The 18,318-nt window shown below is 39.2% G+C and overlaps 1 protein-coding gene across 4 annotated transcripts in view; it reads left to right on the top strand.

Moving 5' to 3' along the window:
• The window catches only part of Sec23 (transport protein Sec23), a 74,144-nt gene that overhangs the window by 32,006 nt on the left and 23,820 nt on the right, over positions 1-18,318 (top strand). For all 4 annotated transcript variants that reach the window (XM_071686579.1, XM_071686578.1, XM_071686577.1 and 1 more), the window contains exons 6-10: positions 2,450-2,572; positions 4,437-4,631; positions 11,174-11,299; positions 14,620-14,768; positions 16,453-16,595. In XM_071686579.1, the coding sequence (XP_071542680.1) occupies positions 2,450-2,572; positions 4,437-4,631; positions 11,174-11,299; positions 14,620-14,768; positions 16,453-16,595 (736 nt within the window). The remainder of the gene's footprint in view (positions 1-2,449; positions 2,573-4,436; positions 4,632-11,173; positions 11,300-14,619; positions 14,769-16,452; positions 16,596-18,318) is intronic.

Below are 18,318 nucleotides of genomic sequence, written 5' to 3'. Positions count from 1 at the left end.
AGAAAAGCAAATGGATTTGTATGTAGCATTTATGAATCTGGAGATGGCATATGATAAAGTTGATAGAGATGATTTGTGGAAGGGATTGAGAGTATATGGTGGACAGTTTTTATCGAGGATGTTAAGCATGTCTACGAGTAGGAAGAAAGGAAAGTGATTGGTTCCCAGTGAATGTTGGTTTGCGGCAGGGGTGTGTGATGTCTCCATGGTTGTTTAATTTGTTTATGAATGGGTTTGTTAGGGTGGTGAATGCAAGAGTTTTGGAGAGAATGGCAAGTATGCAGTCTGTTGTGGATGAGAGAGCCTGGGAAGCGAGTCAGTTGTTGTTCGCTGATAATGCAGCGCTGGTGGCTGATTCATGTGAGAAACTGCAGAAGCTGGTGACTGAGTTCAGTAAAATGTGTGAAAGAAGAAAGCTGAGAATAGATGTGAATAAGAGCAAGGTTATTAGGTACAGTAGGGTTGAGGAACAAGTCAAGTGGGAGGTAAGCTTGAATGGAGGAAAAACTGGAGGAAGTGAAGTGTTTTAGATATCTGGGAGTGGATTTACCAGTGGATGGAACCATGGAAGCAGAAGCGAGTCACAGGGTGGGGGTGGGGGCGAGGGTTCTGGGAGCGTTGAAGAATGTGTTGAGGGTGAGAACTTTATCTCGGAAAGCATAAATGGGTATGTTGGAAGGCATATTGGTTCCGAGGCATGGGCTATAATAGGGTTGTGCGGAGGAGCGTGGATGTGTCGGAAACGAGATGTCTGAGGACAATATGTGGTGTGAGGTGGTTTGATCGAGTAAGTAATGAAAGGTAAGAGGGTGTATTGAAATGGTTTGGTCACATGGAGAGAATGAGTGAGGAAAGATTGACAAAGAGGATATATGTGTCAGAGGCCGCCACCCCGTCACACATGAAATGACACCCCCCCCCTCCCCTCATGTGCACGCAAGGTAGCGCTAGGAAAGGACAACCAAGGCCAAATTCGTCCACACTCAGACTCTAGCTGTCATGTGTAATACACCGAAACCACAGCTCCCTTTCTACAGGGTTGAAATATATATATGTAATATATATTTATCCCTAAGGTAGGGGAGAAAGAATTTTACTTTTGTATTCCCTGCATGTTGTGGAAGATGACTTAAGGGAGAGGGAGCAGGGGGCTGGAACTGCTCTTCTTCACGTATTTGAGTTTCTAAAAGAGGAAACAGAATTAGCCAAGAGCCAAGTGAGAAGTGCTCGTCCTCCTCGAAGGCTCATGTGTGTGGATGTAACGAAGATGAGAAGAGATGAGAGATAGGTATTATGTTTGAGGATAGAAACCTGAATGTTCTGGCTCTGAGTGAAAGGAAGCTTGAGGGTAAAGGCAAAGAATGCTTTGGAAATGTCTTGGGAGTAAAGTCAGGGATTGGTGAGAGGACAAGAGCTAAGCAAGGAGTAGCACATTCCTGAAGCAAGATTTGTGTGAGTGTGTGATAGAGGGTAAGGAAATAAATTCTAGATTGATGTGGGTAAAACTGATAGTGGGTGGGGAGAAATTGATGATCATTGGTACATATGCACTTGGCCATGAGAAGAAAGATCATGAGAGGCAAGTGTTTTGGCAATAGCTAAGTGTGTCAGCAGTTTTGGTGTAAGAGACTTGATATCAGTGATGGGTGATTTAAATGCAGAGGTAAGTAATGTTAGTTGAGGGCATGATTGGTGCCCTTGGGGTATTCATTATTATAAATGGAAGTTATGAAGAGCATGTGGAGTTGTTTGCTGAAAAAGCTCTCTCTCTCTCTCTCTCTCTCTCTCTCAAAAAAAAAAAAAAAAAAAAAAGTAGTAATCTTCTCAAGGGACTTACCCCTTCCATGAAGAAGTGTAAGAGTTGAACACCTGGAACAAAGTAGGAGATGTGTTTGTATCACCCCATTGTGCAGTGTTTGACCACCTCATTCTACACCACTGTCTTCTGGTGTACATAGGAAAGCAGCCTGTTTAGTGACAGTTATTTGCTGTAAGCTTTGTTTTTAATTATATTACTGAATGTTGATGTTTTATTTGTGTTTACTTTGTCAGTTTGTGAAAAAGCAGTTTATAGTATTAGACATGAACAGGGTCTGGATTACATCTCCCTTTGTGCAGCATTAAAGGTTGTTTACTTTAGGTTCTGCTTTCAACACTTTTCTTGGAATGCACCCCTAGTAAAGCAAGAAAGTTCTTTCCACTCTAATCCTATAAAAGAGTTTGAGATGTGCTTTTTTGAGCAATCGGTCCCATTTCTACTTGTGAACTAGCTCTTGTGTAAGCTTTTACTGTTAAGCATATATAGTTTTGTCATTTTTTTGAACATCTGCTGTTAATAGCTTGTTTACAAGAAAGTAAACTGTGTTATTTGATCTCTCTATTGAGTTATTGTGCAATATTATTTATAGATCTGAAAGAAGAGACTAATGTCAGTCCTTTAACATTACAGGTTCATGTCTTAGCAAATGAAGTGATGAGGAAACAGTATGTCTTCCCTGGTGGGAAGGACCAAACTGCAAAGACAGTACAAGAGTATTTGGGAGTAGGATTAAAGACTGCAGCGCAAACCCAGGTATATTTTGATAAATGCATAATTAACAGTTCTCATCAATGTCTCAATATACCAGGATGCATGTCTTTGCAAGCTTATGGTGGGATAATGTGAGAATTAAAAGAAAATGTAATTACAGAATGTATTATAATGATTGTTGCTTATTTTAGATTTGCCCATTCAATTGGAAAATAATTGAAACATTATCTTAGCCTCACCATTTTCTCTTTTAAGTTTCATGTTGATTTTTAAGTTCAGTCAAGTTGTGGGTCTATAACTGGTTTTTGTTTAAAAGGACTATTGCATTTTTTGGTGATAGATAATAGTTCACTCTTTCATATCTTTAAACAAGCTGTTTATGAAATTATTAGATGTAATTTAAATGATTTTACCACCAAAACTTCACCATATGTGGCACATTGTTTGCAGATACAGTTGAGTAAGAAAATGATGCATGTATTGGTTATGTCTCATTCTATGTTCTGGTACTGTGTATGATTGTGGGTCTCAAGGTGAATTATGTGAAGCCTTTGGCATGCATGCTACCAATGCCACGTGCCTCTTCAAACATGGTGTTTGCTTTGATGCTGTTGTTTAACCCATTGTTCTAGGCAGTGCTGTTTTGGATAATGGCATCCCCTCCAAGTGTCATACAAGTGTATCTTCCTAGCAAGAACCCCACAAAGAAATCTAAGAACATAATGCTCATTGCCATTTTTCAGAAACTTGGATGACTAGAATGGTAACTGGCCCACAGTGATTGGTTTATTCTGTAACATTAGCAAGTCCAGCGAGTGGTCAGTAAGATGGAATGCCAAAAAGATGAAAAACTCAGTGTCAGTTTACTTCACTATCAGGAGACTTAATGTGCAGTGAGATAACCTTGGATAGAGCAGATGGAGAGGTTATTAGGACTGTTTGCAAGATGCTTTAGTAACTTCAAACCAGATGTCTTCATTTCATAGGCTGTGACATATGTAAACGACTCAAGTGGATAGAATAGTTAGCCTTGGTCAAAATGTTGGGTTCAAGGAGATAGAGGAGTATGTGTTTTGTATTCCATGAACAGGATATTTCTGTGGAGGACTTAATGGAGTTGACAAAAGTAAGGAGAGCAAAATGGTGTCAAAACCAGCTGACCATGAAGGGTTTGGTTCACTTATTTATGCTAGCCAACTGGCTGGTTTAGAATAGCAAATATGGATTCTGTAGTGGGAGGGGTTTAACATCCCCCTCTAGTAACTACTAGGTTTACAGAGAGAAGCTGCACATTTCAAAGCAGTCCACCTTAACTCTATTTCAAGGTCTTCCCAACACCAAGTGGTCTCAGCACCTCCACTGCTTGTGCTAACACACCGGTCTGCTATTTGAAACCTGCTCTTGTTACATCAGTATACATGCGAGCACATTAGTGCCTTTTGACGTATGAAGTTCATTGCAACATCCCCCATTTTTGTTTGGTATGATGCTGCTGCTGCCTACTGATAACCCTGATCAATTAATGAGTGCTCCACACTTGCCCCACATCCTGTCTAATGGTGCATAAATGGCTGCCTATATTGGTGAGTATCTATTTGTAGTCTCACATAATTGATCAGTATTTTTCTTATTATGTTTGCTCTGTCACTTTGAAATTGAGTGTGGAGAATAGGGTCCTGAACATAACCTTCCATATAAGAGAAGTTTATCAGAAATGAGTTCACTGGAGGCATCATTTTCTGGTAATGCTTTCCTTATTTAAAGGTATGGAAGAATGAAAATAGTGATTCATGGAAATTTACAAAAATTAGTAAATGGGAAATTAGGGAAGGTCATTGATGCACTTGCATTTTGTCAAATTTCTGTATATGATTGTATTTATGAAAACTATTTTTGGATCTTTCAGATGCCAGGTCAAGCAGCACCTGCACCTCAGGCTGGTCAAATGAACAACAGGTTCCTTCAGCCAGTTCAAGAGTGTGAGATTATGTTGCAGGATATTCTGTCAGATTTGCATCGTGATCCTTGGCCAGTCATGACTGGTAAACGCCCTTTGCGAGCCACAGGGGCTGCTTTGTCTATTGCAATTGGTTTATTAGAGGTAAATATAGGATTGTCCTTTATATTTTAGTTGAATACAGTTGTTAGATATCAAGATACTGGTAAGTTTTCAGATGATTATTTTTCACTGTTTTCAGTTTAGTTTGACCCTTAAGCCATAAAGAATATCTCAAATCTCCAGGTGTTAGAAAGGTCTTGACCTCCTATCTTATTGGTGTGGTAAATGCCTTTCTTTCATTGTTAACCCCCTGATAGGTGGTTAAAAGAATGATTCAGCCTAGGTCTGCACTCTGCCAGGCTACAGTCATCTCTCGGTGATGACATAATTGTACCCTGGTCATCCCCCAGATGGACTTCATTACTCTTCAGAACATGAAGCAGGCTGGCTGTGGCTTGCTGGCTTCAATAATCCTAACTGGCTATCTATATATACCAGTTGGAACTTCCTCAAAGGGGTGGCCTCAGTAACAGGGTCTCCGTTATTAAAAAAAATGCCAGTGCCGCTTCGTAGCCTTTAGTGCCTCACCCATAGTAGGCCACTGGCACAGGGCAAGTCTAGCACTGTTTGCAGAGTCTCCTGCCTAATGTTCCTAATAACTTTTTCAGTGTAAAGCTCCTACCTATTACTTCTACCTAATGTTTCTACCTATTGTAGGGGGTGACTGTGTTGTTGATTGGTCGGTAATGATATTCATTGTATGTATAGATCATGGTGAAGTGCCTGAGGATTGGCAGAATGCATGAATAGTATCATTGTAGTAAGGCAAAGGGGATAAAGTTGAGCGTTCAAACTACAGAGGCATAAGTTTGTTGAGTATTCCTGAAGAGATGTATGTGAGGGTATTGGCTGAGAGGGTGAAGACATGTACAGAGTATCAGAATGGGGAGGAGCAGTATGGTTTTAGAAGTGGTAGAGGATGTGTGGATCAGATGTTTGCTTTGAAGAATGTGTGTGAGAAATGCTTAGAAACACAGACGGATTTGTATCTCACATTTATGGATCTGGAGAAGGCATATGATAAGGGTTGATAGAGATGCTTTGTGGAAGGCATTAAGAGTATTTGGTGTGGGAGGTAAGCTACTAGAAGCGGTGAGAAGTTTTTTCAAGAGTGTACGTTATGTGTATGAGCAGGAAGAGAGGAGAGTGATTGGTTCCCAGTGAAGGTCTGTCTGTGGCAGGGGTGTGTGATGTCTCCATGGTGGTTTAATTTGCTTATGATGGGGTGGTTAGGGAGGTAAATGCAAACGTTTTGGAGAGAGGGACAAATATGCGGTCTGTTGGGAATGAGTGCCTGGGGAGTCAGTTTGTTCACCGGTGATATAGTATTGTTGGCTGATTCGATTGAGAAAGTGCAGAAGTTGGTGATTGAGTTTGGAAAAGTATGTGAAAGGAGAAATTTGATAGTAAGTATGAATAAGAGCAAGGGTGTTAGGTTCAGCAGGGTTGTGGGACAAGTTAATTGGGATGTAAGTTTGAATTGAGAAAAAAATGGAGGAAGGGAAGTATATTAGATCTCTGGGAGTGGACTTATCAGTGAATGGAACCATGGAAGTTGAAGTGACTCATAGGGTGGGGGAGGGGTGAAAGATTCTGGGAGCGATGAAGAATTTGTGGAGAGAACATTATCTCAGAGGGCAAAAATGGGTATATTTGAATAAATAGCAGTCCAATAATATTATATGGTTGCGAGGCATGGGCTATAGATAGGGTTGTATGGCAGAGGATGGATGTGTTGGTATTGAAATGTTTGAGGACAGTATGTGGTGTGAGGTGGTTTGATTGAGTAAGTAATGAAAGGGTAAGAGGGATGTATGGTAATAAAAAGAATATGGTTGAGAGAGCAGGAGAATGAGTGAGGAAAGATTGACGAAGAGGATATATGTGTCAGAGGTGGAGGGAGCAAGGAGAAGCAAGATCAAATTGCAGGTGGAAAGATAGAGAGAAAGAGATTTTGAGTGATCGGGGCCTGAATATGCAATAGGGTGAGAGGCGTGCAAGGAATACAGTGAACTGGAATGTTGTGATATACCAGGGTAGACATACTGTCAGTGGACTGAACCAGGGCATGTGAAATGTCATGGGTAAACCATGATAATGTTTGTGGGGCCTGGATGTGAATGGGGAGCTGTGGTTTTGGTGCATTATGCATAACAGCTTGAGATTGAATGTGAACGAATGTGACATTTTTTGTCTCTTTTCCTGGCACTACCTTGCTGAAGCAGGGGGTAGTGTTGCTGTTTCCTGTGGGGCAGGGAGTGCCAGGAATGGATGAAGGCAAGCAAGTATGAATATGTTCATGTGTATATATGTAAGTCTGTTTATGTATATGTATGTGTATATGTTGATATGTATATGTATGTATATATGCATGTGTGGGCGTTTGTATGAGTATGTGTATATGAGTGTATGGGTCATTCTTCGTCTGTTTCCTTGCACTTCCTCATTGACTGGGGAAACGGTGATTAAGTATAATGAAAATATATCAACATTTCCAAAATTATTGATACTTGGTACCAGTCACTGATCCTATTAATACAAGTTGAAGGCCTGTGTGATCTGCAACACCTCGGATGTTCATAACTTCCAAAAGACTGATATATTTTTTTTCATAGATATTCACCATTTCCTGCATTAGCAAGATAGCGTTAAGAACTTGGCCCCCCTTTTCTGTTCCCTTTTTTGGAAAATTTAAAGACGGGAGGAGAGGATTTCCAGCCACCTGCTCCCTCCCCTTTTAGTTGCCTTCTACGAAATACAGGGAATACGTAGGAAGTATTCTCTCTCTTCCCTATCCCTATCCCAAACCATTTCAAAACACCCTCTTCTGCTCTCTCAACCACACTCTTTTTATTACCACACATCTCTCTTACCCTTTCATTACTTACTCGATCAAACCACCTCGCATTACATATTGTCCTCAAACATCTCATTTCCAGCACATCCACCCTCCTTTGCACAACTCTATCTATAGCCCATGCCTCGCAACCATATATCACTGTTGGAACCACTATTCCTTCAAACATACCCATTTCTGCTTTCTGAGATAACATTCTCGACTTCACCACATTCTTCAACGCTCCCAGAACTTTTGCCCCCTCCCCCACCCTATGATTCACTTCCGCTTCCTTGGTTCCATCCGCTGCCAGATCCACTCCCAGATATCTAAAACACTTCATTTCCTCTAGTTTTTCTCCATTCAAACTTACCTCCCAATTGACTTGTCCCTCAACCTTACTGTACCTAATAACCTTGCTCTTATTCACATTTACTCTCAGCTTTCTTCTTTCACACTCTTAACCAAACTCAGTCACCAGCTTCTTGCAGTTTCTCTCCCGAATCATATATGTGTAAATGAGTAGTTGGATCATTCTTCATCTGTTTCCTTGCACTACCACACAGACACAGGAATCAGTGATTAAGTATGATAAATATACAATGTATTCTATTCATATTTTTTTAATTGTACATAATCACTTTCCTGCATCAGTGAGGTAGTGCCAGGAAACAGACGAAGAATGGCCCATCCACTTGTATACACACATATATACATAAATGCCCACATATGCACATATACATGCATATATATATCGTATACATTCATATACGTGCACATACGCAGACATTACATATATACACATGTACATATTCATACTTGCTTGCCCTCTTCCATTCCTGTTGCTACCCTGCCCCACAGGAAAATAGCATCGCTGTCCCCTGCTTCAGCAAGGCAGCTCCAGGAAAACAGACAAAAATGCCACAATCGTTATCACTCTCTCTAGCAGTCATGGGTAATACACTGAAACCGCAGCTTCCTATCCACATCCAGGCCCCACAAGCATTGTATATATGTGCACATGAGTGTGTATGAGTGGTTGGGCCATTCTTCGTCTGTTTCCTGGAGTTACCTCGCTGATGCAGGAAACAGTGATTAAGTATGATAGATAAATAAATATGATGACTACTGTAGCTAATTGAATACCAAGAACATGTGAGGAAACACTCCAGACACAAGGAGAATCTCCATTTATACAGGTACTCACATTACATTATCTGCTACAGCATCAATCCTTTCATTTATGGATGCTAAGGAGTCTAATGTATGTTTCTTAACTATCGGTTAAATAACAAGAGTTTGAGAAAGACCTAACATGGATAAGTGTCTCTGTCTGATACTTAGATAGAAAAACTTGGTGACCAAACAGCCCTTGGGAGTTCAAAGCAGCTGGTAGAGGAGAGGACAGACTTCCATTAATATATTGTACTGTCTTTCTCAGATTCAGGGAAGTTGGTGGGTACTTGGGTCCTTCACAGATGGCAGAGTCCTTTTGTTTGTTGCTTTTCATTTGGGATGGGTCCTGAAGTCTGTGCTAATGTACTTACCATTTTATGCTTTGGTCCTTTTTAAAGAACTTTATCATACGAAGTTGCTGTGAAGGGCATGGTCTGATCTTGAAACACTAACTTTTGCATCACATGGAGGCTTTTTTTTGCATTTCATAAAGATGGGAAGGAATGTAGATGAGAGGCTCTATTATCTCTTTTAACCTTTTGGATATGCTTTTTGACTGCAGTCAGATGAATATCCAGTGATATTAGACTCAATGTTTGACTTTCCTCCATGGTGGTGAAAAAAATTTCTACTGCTGCATTGTTTAATGACACCCCTTGAGAATTTGAAATGAATGCCACTCCAAAATTGCTACCACCAGTGTGTGTGGGAGAGAACTTGACAGTGGTACCAGACACCCATGTCACCCATGCTGTCACACTGATGTGCACTGAGATTGTTTTTTTTCTTTTATGTATAGTTATGTGTTTTATATGATAATGTTTTATTTATATGTAGCTCAGTACAGTACTAGTTTATTGATACTGTATTGTATGATACTGGTTTTCCTGTCATGGCCATCCATTGAAAGGAAGTTTTTTGAGGATTGGATGATTGGTGGTAGACTGTATTTTTGTGTCATATATATCGTGTATGTATATACATGTATATGGAAAGGATCACAATTTTGCACATGATCAAGATATTCCCCGTGGACTCATAGGAATACATGTGTATGTGGGTGGGTTGGGCCATTCTTTCATCTGTTTCCGTGCGCTATCCCTCTAATGCGGGAGACAGCGACAAAGTATAATAAATAAATGAATATATCTTAAGGTGTTCCTCCTACCTTGCCTTGTAGTATTCATTTCTTGCTTGCTCTTCTCTATTTATTGTTGGCTGGCTACAGTGATGTTTGTTCCTTGCTTAATGGCATCTACTGTTGAACCATGTCTCCCGCCATTTCATTCTTTCTCTTCTTTTAGTATCTTATCCCATGACATTCATGTCCTGACTCCTTCATAGTAGATTTTACAGAACCTCCTAATCTTCCATATGCCTCTCCATTTGGTGTTTTTTACCTTATTTTTAGTCGCCTCTATAGCAGCACATACTTAAGGTGTCTGCAAATATGATTTGATAACCACATAGAACAAGGCTTTAATGTGTGGGGTTTTATATGCTATTACTTGCTTAAGATAATGGAGATCTGGCAGCATGCTAAGTCATAGAGGTCAGATGACATGCCTCAGTTACCTTATTGCATTGAGAATAGAGGGATACAACTTTAGCTGACTGTGTTGTGTTTAGTGATGATAGGTGACATTTTTCTTCTAGTAACCAACCATAGGAATCATCCCAGGAAGAAAAGACCTGCGTTTTTGTTTGGAAGCAAGAAAATGTGTAAACATACAAGTACACACAAGATTTCAAAACAAACTAGCAGAGCCAAGTTCTTCTCAGAAACTTTTTTCTTCCTTCTAATGTCATTATTCCCCAGAAAAATTTGTCTAGTTGACCTGGGAAGACCAATAAAGTTACCATCAGCCTGATAAAATTTGGTGTCAAAAAAACCATCCCCATCAGGTTATTAGTTGCCTCACTGGTTTTCATAGATTAGCGAGACCCATAGTTAATTAATGGTTGAGGAAAAATATTGCCTGGAAGAGATATGGTAAAAATATCACAAAAGAGGATAGCAAGCAAATATTGCGAACTTTCACTCTCAACACCATGGTGCAACTGAGGCAGCATATCAGTTACCTGACTCTGTAGACTATATCATACTGCCAGACATACAATATCCATACCATAAGCAAGTAATAGGATTTGTTCAACAAGTAAAATTTCATGGATGAAGCATTATTAAAAAAAAAAAAAAATCAGGAAATTGTTCTTGCCTAAGATATTCATCTTGCATTTTTCCCACATGTAACCTCTTGACATATATATGCTATTGTTAGTTGTATCGGCTTTTTCCACAGCATCACTCTTACTCTCATGTCAATGAGAAATATCTCTGTGACTTAACCTAATGTCCAATCAACCTTCCTTAGCTTAAGTTTCACTAAAACACAAGGTAGGAAAGGACATGGGGCTGAAGTCCCACAAGACACATTTAGGTGATCCCCTGTAAGATTAGAAATACAGGACTAGTTTGTTTAAGTTGCTAACTTGAAATTCAAGATAGGTAATATAAACTGCATTAGATGTAAATGTACCAATGTCTGTCACTAAAACAAATATTCCCCAGGCATGTTACCCAAATACTGGTGCCCGGATTTTGACGTTCCTTGGTGGTGCTTGTTCTTATGGCCCAGGAATGGTAGTGGATGATGATCTTCGTAAACCTATTCGCTCTCATCATGACATTGAAAAGGTATGTTTAAGGAGACATATTTTTTGTACTCTTTTTATTTAGGCATGCTCTCAAATTAATACATAGATACATTAGGGTCATGATTTAGCTTGAGATAGTTATCAAAAATGTTTGCGCAGTAGCCATTCATGCTATATCGTGATATTCACATCCATGTAAAGAAGGGGTTAAGGAACATGGGCAAAGAGAGATAAAGAATATAGAGGAGAAAGAATTTTTGTAGGTAGTCGTTGGTAGGCAGCCAATGATCAGGGAGGTATATTACCAGTACTACCTGCCTGGATATCAGGAGGGTTAGTGATATCTGCTTAGTGAGCCAGCACTTCAGTGGTTGTCAAGTTTTACTCCTCTGACCCAGGTAGCTGTCTTTTCTTTCTGCCTCACTAACATGTGGACTACTGGCATTCTGTATGTAACACTTTAAAACATTTAACTCAACTCATTCTTCGTAACTAGATTTTCGTGTGGTGAGCGCTATGTGCTAGCACTTGTCTTTTAGCAAAATGGTAGGAGCAGTAGATAGAAGTAATATACAGAAACATTAGGCCGGAGCATTAGGTAAAAACATTAGATAAAAGTAGTGGGTAAGAACATTAGGTAGAAGTAACCATTAGAAACTTTAGATAGGAGCCTCTGCAAACACTGGGCTAGATTTGCCCTGTGCCATTGGCCTATTAAGGATGAGGCACCAAGTCTCAGTGGCATTGGAGTTCTTTAGTAATGGAGACTCTGTTGGCGTGGCCTCCCCTTTGATGGAGTTCCACTTGAAACAGTCATCAGAGATATAGATAGAATAGATAGACAGAATTCTACCTTCATATTCCTTGCTTGGTGTAAAAGAGAGCTATAAGGGGCAAGAGCAAGGGGTATGACCCCCCTTTTGTATTTGTTTCTAAAAGAAGGCACAAAAGAAGTAGCCAAGCAGGGAGTGCTTATCCTCCTTGAATGCTCTGGCTGGTGTGTCTAATTGTGTGTGGATGTAACCAAGATGAGAAAAGAGGAGAGATATGTAGTATGTTTGAGGAAAGAAACTTGGATGTTTTGCCTCTGAATACAAGCTCTAGGGTAAAGGGGAAGAATGATTTGGGAGTGTCTTAGTACTAGTCAGGGGTTTGTAAGAGGACAAGAGCTGAGGAAGGGTAACACTTCAGCTGAAGCAGGAGTTGTGGGTGTGGGTGATGGAGCTTAAGGAAGTACGTTCTTGATTGATATAGATAATGATATAGTGATATAAAATTGAAAGTGGATGGCGAGAGATAAGTGATTATTATTAGTGCTCATGCAACTGGCCATGAGATGAACTGTCATGAGAGGGAAGTGTTTTGGGAGCAGCTTGGTGAGTGTCACCAGTTTTGATGTATGAGACTAGGTATTGGTGATGGATGATTAGAATGCAGAGGTGAGTAATGTGGCACTTGAGGATATGATTAGAGCGAATACTGTATTCAGTATTGTGAATGGCAAGGGTAAACAGCTTTAGGAGTTTTGTGCAGAAAAGGATCGATGATTGGGAATACTGGTTTAAAATGAGAGGTATACACAAGAGTATGTATGTGAGTGGGTGAGATGGTCAGCATGCAAAATTGGATTACACATTAATTCATAGACATGTAAAAGGGAGACTTTTGGATGTAAATACGCTGAGAGGGGCAGCTGGTGGGATGTCTGATCACTCTTGTGGAGGCGAGGGTGAAGATTTGTAGAGGTTTTTGGTAAAGAGGAAACAGTGTTGGTGAGAAAAGAGTGATGAGAGCAAGAGAGCTAAGAAAAGAGACTTTTATGAAGAAATACCAGGAGAGACTGAGTGAAGAATGGCAAAACGTTAGAATAAATGAAGTAAAGGGAGTTGATGAGGAATAGGATGTATTTAGGGATACATTGCTGGCATTTACAGGGGTTGCATGTGTAAGGTGGAGGGTAGATGGATTAGAAAGTGTATTGAGAGTAAAAGTAACGTAATGGTGTGTGAAAGGAAACAGAGTGAAAGTATTGATTTTGTAAAACCATAGAGTGAAATGAGAAAGTGTACTAAATTGTGCTTTGGATATGGGTGGAAAGAGACTGGAAGAATTGAGAGAATTTAAGTATCTATTAGCTGTCTTGGTTAAGTGTGGTGATTTGGAAGGAGAGATAAGGGAGAGAGTAGTAAAGGTAGAAGAGTCATTGGGTCCCTTGATAGAATAATGAAGGATAGAGTGTAAGTTAGGACGTGAAGAGAGGATTAAGTGACTGCATAGTCCTCCCAACTTTGACCTATGCAACAGAAACATGGGCATGGAATGAGCCTCCGAGGTCAAGAATCCAGGCTGTGGAAACGAGCCATTTGAGAAGAACATGTGGTGTGACTAGATGGAATGAAGAGAGAAATGAAAGTGTGTATGAGAGATGTGGTATGGCAGGGAATGCAAAGGGAGTGAATTGTGGAGTGGTAGAATGGGTGAAGTGTAATACTTTTGAGTTTGTTTGAGCATGTGGAAAGAATGCAAGACTGGGACTTTACAAGGAGAATGTATGTTAGTACAGTTAAAGGGGTTGGTGTGAGTGGAGGAATAATGGAGGGAGAGAAATTGTGAAAGAATGCATGGAATGGTGTATGCGAGGGAGGCATATAGGGCAGGGGTAAGTGGAGACTTTTTGCCATGACCACCCCTTGATGGGAGTTCTCAGAGGGAAGGGCATCAGAGATATAGATAGATTGATAGGTAGAAACCATTTGTCTTTTATGTTATGTTTCAGTAATATTTGCTAGTGAATCCTTTCTTGTAGCCTTACTAGGAAAGGCAGTTTTGATGAATGAAACATTTCTCTGTTGTGACCTTTGGACCTATGAGAAATGCTTCAGTTCTCTCACCCACTTATTTTTAAATAATTTGATTGTGAACATCATTTATAAACAACTGAAATATAATCAGATTGTAATGTAAGCCAAATGGTGCCTCTTTTTTTGGGTGGAACTGTTGAGTTAATGAATGTTGGTCATTAGTTATATATACTGAGAGCTGACTTTTCAAGTTATTACTTTGTTTCATTAACTTTAGTTTTTTGTTTTAGCCTTTTGATACAGTTTAAGTGGTAAGCTATGCATATTTTTTGGTTCTTATGGTTTGGCATACTACATCACAGTTTTGTGTCTAAAATTTGATTTTATTTTTGAACGTTTGAGACATCATGCCTCCCTTGTCTTGTAATGAAACTTATGATCACATCACCCATAAAATAAGGAAAGTTTCTCATTACATTTGTTCATAGGCTTGTAATATCTTACCTGGTTTCCCATTCTCTTTAGATGATGTAACTAATATTTTTTTTTTTTTTACCAGGACAGCTGTCAGTATATGAAGAAAGCCATCAAATTTTATGAGGCACTTGCTAAGAGGGTTTCTGAAAATGGCCATGTTGTTGACTTGTATGCATGTGCCCTTGACCAAGTGGGATTGCATGAAATGAAGTACTGTGCCAATTACACTGGGTGAGTGACTGACGTTGGCATATCTTTAAATCCAGTTTGAAATATTGTGATGGGCTAGCAAGACTGTTCTAGTGAATCAGGTATATATATCCGTTGCCATTGTAGGATTTGGTTTGGAGAACCCAGTTTTGAAAATGTAATTCCCACAAAAAATGCTTGCTTGTATTCAACTGAACACCCCCATATAAATGGAAATGGGATCAGTGTTGACAGATAGCTAGACAGGTTTTTAGGAAGAGAATTCCTTGGAAATTATCATATTTGAATGAATACCATGATTAAGCATGGTGTAAAGTTGTAATTTACTTGGGTAACCTTTTGTTTTGACAGTCTGTAGATTTTAGTTATCATCTATTACCTTTAACATGTTAAAAAGAAATTTTGGTTGTGACAGACATGGCATTGCAAAACATACATTAACTTGGAACTTTGCTTAGACTGTTTATCAAGCAGTGGTTTTATATATTTTTCATGAGCTCCCAGGGCAAATGTAAAAGCTTAAATCTTATAGCACATTTCCAGTTTTTCCAAAACTTATCCAAGTAGGTTTTGATTGGCGATGGTATCATACTGATTGGCCATATATTTCAATGTACAAGTCAACTTTGATTCTAGACCCATTGACTGTTATGAATATTAAATGTACCCCTACTGTGGCACTTTTCAGTAACTTTAAAGATTTATTTTATTTCTCTGCCTAACACTCAAAAAAGCTATTTTTTCTGAGACAAGTGATGTATACCTTACCATACCTTTCTTTCATCCTCCTTATTTATCTTGCTCTAAACATTCCTTGCTCTCTTGTGTCTTGCAAATGTTGGCTGGTTTTATTTTCTTGGTCTTTTTATGGTCCTCTCACTTTCATTTATAAATCATCTTACTGTACTTTTTCACCACTCTGTCTACTTGTACGTCTGTAGTGCACACATTCATTATGTCCCACTGCCTTTATACTTGCGCACTATACATGTACCTTGCCGTACCTTAGGCACTTAACCTTGGGCCAAACATGTTGACCACTTTTCCACATTTCGTTTTATTAAAGGCTTCCTTTACCTCTTCTTTTTTCACTGCCTCAATGCCATGACTCCCACCCATAAAAATATGATAAATTTGTCGAAAATCATTATCATTTTGATACCATAGCTAACTTATGGACTTTGCAAGCTTGTCAAGAAATGAATATTATTGTCATTTATTGAAAACTTGTTTCCTGTAAATTTTACATGTTTTCATGTCAAAAAACTAGATTTCACAAGTATTGTTAGAGAAATTCTGATGCCAAAGTAGGAAACTGTGATCAATCAAGAGTTGCAGATGTAGGGAAAAATTTAGACATTTCATGACAAAATAACACTCATGAATGCCCATGAAATCTTTGTATGTAGTAAAAGCACTATCTCTGTTCAGAATGTTCAGATTAGGAACTGCATTCATTGATATAGGTTTCTTTTACTGTGTGACATTATGTGAACACATTTTTGCACGCCTCTTGCACATATCAGTCATGCTTTGGGCAATTAGTGGAGCTGCATTTAGGCCCCTACCATGCTTGATGTTGAATTCTTTGATGAAATTTTTAGGCACATCTGCTTGTTCACATACAGCCATAGAACATTAATATGATTTCATTTTGTTTCTATATATTTCTCTGCAGGTAACAATTACGGGTTTTATTTTTCAGTGGTCACATGGTTCTAGGCGATTCGTTCAACTCGTCTTTGTTCAGGACAACATTTCAGCGTGTATTTGCTCGTGATGAAAAGGGCAATTTGGAAATGGCCTTTAATGCTACGCTGGAAGTCAAAACTTCACGGGAGTTGAAGAGTTAGTATTATATGTTAGTGCAATGTACCTGTTATTAATTCTTTCTGAAGAATTAGTACATGTGATATTGTTTGGTGTTACTGGAATTTGCTTGCATTTGCTTACACTTCAGATTAGAGGGTGTATCATGTCAATGAACAAAAGGGAATACAGTCTCATTAAGGAATTTCTCACTCCAAAAGAGTCAGTCATTACACTACTGATCAGAGTGTGCCCATGAAACTGTAGAAACCCCTTTAACCCTTTAACTCCTTTAGACTGATAGTCACATTAGCTGGACAACTCCTTTAGACATAAATTTATACGAGCTTAGCACCTCTATTTCAGTGCCACCCACCAACTTTGGATGGCTTCATAGGTGACAGTTCGTGATATGTCCTAACAGTCGTTTATCCTTCAACCATGCCAATGGTAGCACATTCTCATGAGTTTTTTAGGAAGGAAATTGAGTCGCTCTTCGGTAGATTTAAAAGATCAGGTTGATGATAATTGGGTACTCGATGATAATAATCTGTTCTTATATCAATTTGAGAGTGGTTTTATGGACACAGACTCTTCCAGCACTGAAACTTTGACAAAGAGGGGGCAGGAGAAGGTTTTTCTAACAAAGGTGGAAGTGTTGTTGCCAGCACCTGCTTGCCCTTGAGAACAGTGGATCAGACTGGTTTTGCTTGTAATTTTATAAATGGTCATAATACTGCTGTTGTAAAAAAAAATTATGAAGCAGCTAGGAACCATGGAAAGGTCTGTAGGGTCTGGTTGTGGATAGGGAGCTCTAGTTTTGGAACATTACAATGGTAGCCAGTGAATGGATGTAGTAGATATGACCTGTATTCATGTCCCAGGCACTACCTTGATTATGTGGGAAATGGTGAACAAGTATGTAAAAATCAGTTTCAGTAGCTCAGGCTGAATGTAAACAAGGTATATTATGTAAGATAAAACACGACCATAATGGGAAAAAAATTTTTGGTGTGGGTAAATTAAACATTGAAATATGGATTGTGGTAACTCACTTGACACTTGGGCTTTACACCTATACTTTTCAACATGTGCTGAGACATCTTCAAAACTAGTGCACATTATTAGAGTGAAATTAGTGGAAAAAATTTACTTGTAAAGTGATTTTCTTCATTTTTGTATGAACATTTTTGAAATTATAAGGTTAAGTATATTTTTTAAACTGACTTTAAAAACTGAGATTCACAGAGTTGGAGAATAGATCCAAGTGAGGAAGTAAGGGGTTAGAGAGTCTTAGGATTATACATTGATAATTTTTTCATGCTTGTTTGCTGTTTCCCACAATGGTGAATTAGTGCCAGGAACAGACAAAGAATGACTTCATTCACTCTCATCCTAGCTGCCATTTGTAATGCACAGAAACCAGAGCCACTTATCCAGGCTCCACTGACCATTATGTGGTTTCCTGACCTCTTTATATACCCTGGTTTAGCCCATTCGCATCAATTTACCCCATTCTTACCACATTGCCCCAGTTCATTGCAGCTCATGCATGCCTCACTCTCCTGTGTTTTCAAGCCTCAAACATTCAGAGCCTCTTTCACTCCATCTTTTTTTCAGTTTCTCTCTTTTCCTCGTTCCCTTCCCTTTTGACATGTATACCCTCACAGTCATCATCTCTGTATGTCCAAACAATTGCAGCACACTCTTTACCACTCTCTCATACATAATCCTCATACTCCCTCGCCTTACTTTTACCATA

Source organism: Panulirus ornatus, chromosome 42, assembly GCF_036320965.1.
Source record: "Panulirus ornatus isolate Po-2019 chromosome 42, ASM3632096v1, whole genome shotgun sequence".
NCBI classification, from domain to species: Eukaryota; Metazoa; Arthropoda; class Malacostraca; order Decapoda; family Palinuridae; genus Panulirus; species Panulirus ornatus.
This window is presented reverse-complemented; position numbering and strand designations above follow the sequence as displayed.